Source organism: Lactuca sativa, chromosome 2, assembly GCF_002870075.4.
Source record: "Lactuca sativa cultivar Salinas chromosome 2, Lsat_Salinas_v11, whole genome shotgun sequence".
NCBI lineage: Eukaryota > Viridiplantae > Streptophyta > Magnoliopsida > Asterales > Asteraceae > Lactuca > Lactuca sativa.
The window spans coordinates 16,058,635-16,066,371 of NC_056624.2; the positions used below are offsets into that span (position 1 = coordinate 16,058,635).

Below are 7,737 nucleotides of genomic sequence, written 5' to 3' on the forward strand. Positions count from 1 at the left end.
ATGAAAACGAATATATAAAAAAATTTAGAATAAACATTTAAAAAAAAAATAATAAACTGTAAAAACAAATAAATCTTTAAAAAAACATAGGCATAAAAACATCTATTTAAAAAAAATTGAAAAAAAAATAATTCTATAAATACAAATTTGTTAAAATCTATATTGTTAAATAAGATTTGAAAGAATTTGTAAGAAATGTAATCTTCTAAATAAAAAACTAGTTTTAAAAAAAAAAATTAAAACAAAGTTTAAAAAAAGTTGGTTGAATTTGTTAAAAAAGTGAGGACAAAAAAAAAACTTGGGCCAAAATTGTAAAAAGAAAAGGTTGAGGGATCATATATGATATATGAGCCTACATCTTGTATGGTTCGGGTTTTGTGTTAAATGTCATAGACTTATGTTAGATCTAAAGTAGGTCGGAACTTTATTACTCTTATGACCCGCGTGTAAAAAAAACTGCTACTATTAGGTTCGAGCACGTGACATAAATGTTAAATGAAAGCGTTCATACGAAGTAAGGCAACCATGTCTAATTGCTAATCTTGGCACACAAAATTTACAAAGTGACCAAACAATACACATGACCGATAATTTTTAGTTGCAGATAATGTGTTTATGGTCACTCTTAAATCCACATGATTTCAATTGAAATGGAAATGTGGGTGACTTTGTATCGGTGACAAGAAATAATGATGGAATTAAATGCTAAGATGGATATTTGGAAGTAGAAGTCGGAAGAAAAATGATTACATCTTGTATCTTGGTAGAGTAATGACATAATATTTTTAGTCCAATTTAGCAAGAATACTAACAAGGAGGGAATATAAGTTCGCATGTTGGACTAAGGCTATGTTTGGTGTACTAGCTGAAAAGTTAGTTGTTAGCTGAAAAGCTAGCTATTAAATAAAAAACTAGCTGATAGCTGAAAAGCTAGCTGATAAAAAATAACATTTGGTAAAATTAGCTGAAAATATAGCTGAAATATATAAAATTACATAAAATGACATGTAGGAGTATGTGTTTCTATAATTAATTAAGGGTGTATTTGGAAATTTTTAAAAAAGCTCCTAAAAAGCTAGTCTAAATAGCTTTTCAAAAAACTAGCTTAAAAGCTATTTTTTGGCTTACCAAATACGACAACATAAAAAAAAAAAACTCGAAAAATAAGCTAGCTTATCAACTAATTGTGGCATGCCAAACACAGCCTAAGTATTATACCCAAAGGAGAGATCACGTACATGAAATATATTATCCACAAGTTAAGGATATAAAAGACGATGTTATCCATTGAACAACAACAAGATGGTTAAAGTATTTAACAATTTTAGTGTAACTAGTTATTTAGTGTAATTAAAATTAACACTAGTTATAATAGGGAATTAAACAGTGATAAAAAACAAGTTAGATGGTACAAAGTGTAAACTTGTTTAATAGACGCGTTTGATCCCGAGCATGACGAAAGACAATGGTCAAGGGGCCACACCACTTTGTGAGGTCACAACGCATCACCATTTGTAAGGTCAAAAAAGAAGAGCCCTTAGTTTTAGGGACACACTGAAATCTATTATGTGCGTAAAACCTAAATTATTCTTAAGGGTTTATCCAATATTAAATTTCTTGAAACTTATACATAAGGTTGTCATATTAATTCGGGAAATGAATTTACACGATTATCAAGATATCTAATCATTCTTTGATTATCAAACATCTTATTTCTACACCATTTTTTTCTACCATAAAATGGACAGAAACCACATTAGTATTTTGCGACAAAAAGGCTATGTTGAAATTAATAGTAAAATTCTGTAGTGTGTCAATTAATCCAACTATAGTGTGTCAATTAATCCAACTATACGTTTTGTATGAATCTGTATGTTTATTGTTAAAAAATGTGCTTGAAAGGAAGATAGAAATTACAAGAACAAGAATGCTACGATACACATACGGTATAACATGTTGGACATGATAGGAAATGCACTAATCATAAAGAAGTTGCTATTCTAAAATTATTATGAGTGATGCTTCATAATTCGACTATGGTATCTTTATAAGTTCCAGGAATCACAGATGTCAACTTCTTCAAAAAATCATTATCATGGTCATTGGAGGAAGTTGGTGACACAGTAGCCACAACAACAAAATTACCTTGATTCCCAACATCTATTCCATAAACCGTATAAAAAGTATCCTTAAGATCTTTTACCAATGTCGTATAAAATAGTTCATTTAAAGGAACCACATTGATAATAAGGACACCACAATCATCAAGAAGTGATCTCGCAGCTTTAAAAACCGGTTTCTTAACAAATTCTGGTGGTGGAGCACTAATGCCATTTTGAGCCTCATTTGAATCCAAATCAACCATAACTACATCAAATTTAGTATCTAGGACATCATTATTAACCTTTAAACCATCGGTGTCTCCTTTTATCTTTTGGGAAGGAAAGCTTTGTATCACTTCTATAGCATCTCCAACAATAAGTCGAATAGAACCCGATTTATTAAACCCAAAATGCTTTGTTGCAGCTGTTAAAACAACCTTATCAGCCTCCACTCCAACAACATCAAAACCCAATTGAGTTTTCATGAAACTTAACAAAACACCACCACCAATCCCTAAACACAAAGCACTTGGAGTAAACCCTTGTTGAATTTGCTCATTGAGATGTGAAGCAATCAAGAAAAGTCCAGCAACCATTGGAGTCAAGTATGGGTGAACCAAAACAGATGTATCAACGTCAAACTTTGCGTTTACTATCTTCCTCAAACTTTCCAAATCTACATGTGTTGTAGCTTCGTTATCACTAATAACAGGTATAAGAGGGACCTGAGATTGTATCAAATTAGGCATTCTTTTAAACCTCAATCTCCTTCGGAGCATTTTACTTCTATCACGATTACCCTCCATTTCAACATCTTCAACGACGAATTCACCAACAACGGGACCTACAAATTTAGCTATAGTCACACGATACACGACATCATCTTCGTATGTCAAGATTATGGTTTCTGGCAAACGACGATGAAAACTCACTTTGGGATGCAAAGCCATGAGTAATGGTTTCAATTCGTTTTCTAGTCTTTGTTTCTCCAAGGGACCAGTAACTTGAGGACGAATATAAATGGAGGGTTCTGGATTAGGCGGGGGATTATTACCGATTAGGATAAGGCGGGAGACGTTGTGGGAATCATATAGGAGCTGAAGATGTCCGGATTCTGTACAAAAATTCCAGTCTGTTTCCCGATGATTAGGTACAATCATGGCGGCGATTAAAGGGACCTCATCGTCAGCGGTGGCTATCGGAGAATCGAGTACGGCGACGCGGATCACTAGAGCGTGGAGCAACCGGCGGTGGTTAAGCGGGTTTGGCATTGTGAAGGTGATGAATTGTGATGGGGTGATGGTTTCGAATACCCATGGTTCGATGACATTAAAAGGTTGAAATGACATTACCATTGTTGATAAGAAGATTGGAAGCTAGTTGCATGAATCGAGGTTGTCGATGATTGTTTTGAAGATTATACAGAAGCATACTTTTGATTTCAAATATCATAATATCTGAAATTTCCATCACTCGTGCGACTATAGCGGCGTAGCGTTCTAATCACAAAAACTAAACGAGTTGAATCTTTATAAGTTATAACCACGTTGTTGTCATTTAATAGGGTAAACTATATGAATGGTTAACGTAATTTACATGTTTCGTTCCTAATTTTCTTTTCTAATTTCTTGTCAAAGATTTAGTCCCTGATTGAAGTAAAAGACCCGATTATCCTTATTGGATATTATTTATAGTTTTTTTAGTTTTTATTATTTATTTATTCTTTTATTATAAAAAACTGCATTTGGATCCACACGGTATGTAGCAAATAGCAATAAGCAATCCCTTCGAATTTACAAACCCCGCCTTATGTTATTGGGTTCTATTTCAGTGTATGAAACAACAAAAAAGGACACCGGTAAAGCAAGAATGTATCTGTTAGTCACTGTAAAGAGGGTTTGTGGTCATGGCGGGTGTGCAAATCGGTGGTGGTGTGATCTACAAATCAACGCAGGTGTAGGACTCGTGTAGGCGAAGGGGAAAAGTCACCGTTCTTACACACCAGTTCCTCTTGATTTATAGATCTGTTATAAGTCGGCGAAAAAGAGGAACGGAGGTGGACGGCTGAGGTGATTTCCGACGGCGGGTATGAGGCGGTGAATGCCCTGCGGAGTCGACGACAACAATGTTCTTATTTGATTTTGATTTTTTTTTTTCAATTTTTGTTAATTATAATAGATAAATAATGAAAAAGAAATATAAAAATAAGGGTAATCTGGTTATTTTACGTCAATCGGGGACTAAATCTGTGACAAATATATACTTTATGCAAATTCCCTTAAATCAGGACGATTCGTGTAATTAACCTTATTTAATATTGATTATTGATTATATAATTTAATAAAAATTATTATAAAGAGGTTTTTTTGACTTTTTCTCCTTTAAAATTGTTTTCTTATTTTCCTTTAAAACTTTAATGTCTAATCAGATTTTCATAAAAGTGAACCCCCACAAAAAAATAAACAAGACAAAACTTCAAAAATTGTCCGTTTTTGAAAATCTGAAGTTTAGTCCATAATTTATAAAAACCTCACAGATGGTCTCTGTGGTTTCAAAATTTTTAACAAATAGTCTTTTTTGCTAACTCCGTTAGCTTTTATCCGTTAACTCAAGGGCATTTTTGTCATTTCATATCCCAATGACCATTTATGAAATTTTATCTTATTTATTTATTTTTTTTAAAATAAAAAAATGCAAGGTCTCTCTCTCTCTCTCCCCCCTCTCTCTCTCTCACACACACACACACAAATAATTAGAGAATTTCTTGAAAATTTCCGTTGCGATAACTTTGGTTGGAAGTTTGTTCATCAGGTTACATTAGAAAAACCCACTACACACTTTTTTGCACTTTTTTGCTTTGTTCTATGTAGTTAAACACCAAAAAAAATCTCTCTATCTCTCTCTAACCTTGTCTTCTTCCGACCATCACCTTCAAGAGACCTATAATTCAAGGAAGAAGAGGGTTTTTACCTTTTATGGTTGAAGAAAAAGAGAGCATAAGAAATGACTACCCAAACACACAGGTATTGATACAATCAAGCGAACAACTAGATTTATGCTGGTCTAATTGAAATAAATTTCCAGAAATACATTACATGGAAGAAATCAAAGCTTTACCCACTACCCTAATCATAAATCCCCCAACTTTGTTAATCTGCCCTAATTCATATCGATGCCTATCATTCTAGCAAATACATTGTCATTCTTATTAGATAGATCCAAAAAAACCGATCAATAAGATAATATATCCATTTTAAGATTAGAGAACCACTAGAATCACACTCTTCTTGGAGCTCGCAGATTGCATTGACAATGACATCTTCTCCGCACAGACTTCTCAATATCCCTTCATTCTCTTCGATTGCTAGCACAATGTCTTTAAATAATTGGTTAAATAGGCAACGAAATTTACCTGGCTCAGATTCTAGTCCATGAGTACCACTAACTGTTCAAATTCAAGTTTAGATCTCAAGGATATCACCTTCTTTAAGTAACCGACGTGCACCTGCACCTGCAATTCTTCTTCATATATATATATATATATATATATATATATATATATATATATATATATATATATATATATATATATATATATATATATATATATATATATATATATATATAGAGAGAGAGAGAGAGAGAGAGAGAGAAAGGGGGGAGGGGGGATAAAGTCTGATGAAACGAAGGACGATTTGGTGGTCTCTTTGGTCGACGACCGCCGATAGTCTTCGCCTGACAATTGATTCCAGTTGCTTCTTGGAAGCAATGAGTTGTTGTGACAACCTGAAACTTTGTCCATTTCTGTCACGCGATTTTCGTTAATAAAGTTTCGAATTCATTAATTTTTCCGTCAAAAGTTTGGTTTAATAAAATAATCTAGTTATATTCAATTAAACTATTAACGAGTCAGAACCAAAAAAATTGCGCGGAAACCCGAATATCTCGAGAAAACTACATTTTTGGTCTAAAATGGGATTACGACCATAAACTAGTTTACGGCCGTAAACTCGTTGACGACCGTAAACCTGTTTACGGTCAGTGACGAGTGGACCCCATTTTTCACCCTATAAATACGATACCCCCACTCTCCTTAGAACATTTTTCTGGCCACATTCTCTCCTCTTCTCTCTCTAAGTTCTTCAACCGTAAACTCACAAAAACGCTTTTAGACTCCGGGAAACATCGAAGAACACCTTTTGGAGCACTTTGGAGCGTCTGGAATCACTTCTCGCATCGAAGTCTGCATTCAAGACCTCGTTTTCTGAGTTACGGTCCAAGCTTCAAAGATTGTAAACTCAGTTCTTGAGTTTACGGCCGTAAACTCAACCACCTGCTGAAACCGTAAACTCATTTCAGAAACCGTAAACTCGCCTTCAGAATTCGTAAACTCGTGTTCTAAGGCCGTAAACTCATTCTTTCGATTTAAGCAAGTCTCGGTAACATTCATCAACCAAATTCAAGTGTTTCTGACACTTTATTTATCGAAAACGCTAATTTAGATACATATATGTATTTATTTGATAATAGAATTTCGTTAAGTGTCACGCGCAACAACTCGGGAATCTTCATTCCAGTCAACAACTCCACGAAACTACAGTGAGTTCATACCCCTACATTTTCCTTGTTTTTAATGTTTTCAGGGGGGAATACAAGCCAAACGCTAAGTATTTTGTTAAAGTTTTAAACTTATTAATGCAGTCCAACGATTTCCACGTTTAATAACATATTCAGATATTTTATCTCCTTTTGTAATATGTTGAACATAATGGAAACTTCTATTTGGGAAATACAACTTCTTAGCTTTCAGAAAGGTTTTTACAAAACATTTTCCATATCAACTCCTATGAACTATAATGGGTATAGTTTGGGATAACCCTCTAGGCAGTCTCTACTTAATCAGATTTCATAAATCAATATATATATATATATATATATATATATATATATATATATATATATATATATATAAACTATGGCAGATTTAGTTTATGTTATATGTTTTCTCAGAAGTATAAAGTACATTTATTCAAGGATAATTACTGTTTGATACTGATTTCTCGCTAGTAAACTAGATTATACAGAATAGTGAGGCGCTACTTCAATATTGTACCCTTAGGTGTATAGTGATAAATCATTTTAGTATAACCAGAGACTCCTGGAGGGAGAGCGTGAGATTTGTGAATAGATCTATTCGGGAATGACAATCCCACACCTGAACTGCTAGCTACAGTTAGGGGGCACGCCTGGGGTGAATAAATGTCATTTAGCTTAATGTCTGAAGAACGTTATAAAGGTCTCTTGGTCATATCAAGTATGGTTATACAACTCGCAAATAAGTATAAACTAACTTTGTTTACGGGCTCTACCCTTCATGAGTTTTATTTTGAGTAATAAAACTACTTATATATACAGATAGTATTCAGGGATTTCTAAACTGGCATCTCTACCTCTAGGGCAGATAACATGATTTCTAAAACTGATGGTTTATCTTTTACTAATAGATACTCTTTCATCACTACTTTTCATAAGAAAATATAGGATTTTCTTGAGGAACACTTTTCAAAAGCATCAAAGAACATTTTTCTCTAAAAACTAAATGCTTATGAGCTCACCAGTTTTATGCTGACTTTCA

The 7,737-nt window shown here is 33.6% G+C and overlaps 1 protein-coding gene across 1 annotated transcript; it reads right to left on the minus strand.

Moving 5' to 3' along the window:
- Positions 1-2,367: 2,367 nt before the first annotated feature.
- On the minus strand, positions 2,368-3,457 carry LOC111880892 (uncharacterized). Its single transcript, XM_052768773.1, has 2 exons — positions 2,459-3,457; positions 2,368-2,385 (listed from the first exon to the last, which is right to left on the minus strand). The coding sequence occupies exons 1-2, from the start codon at positions 3,455-3,457 to the stop codon at positions 2,368-2,370; spliced, it is 1,017 nt and encodes a 338-aa protein (XP_052624733.1).
- Positions 3,458-7,737: the final 4,280 nt, after the last annotated feature.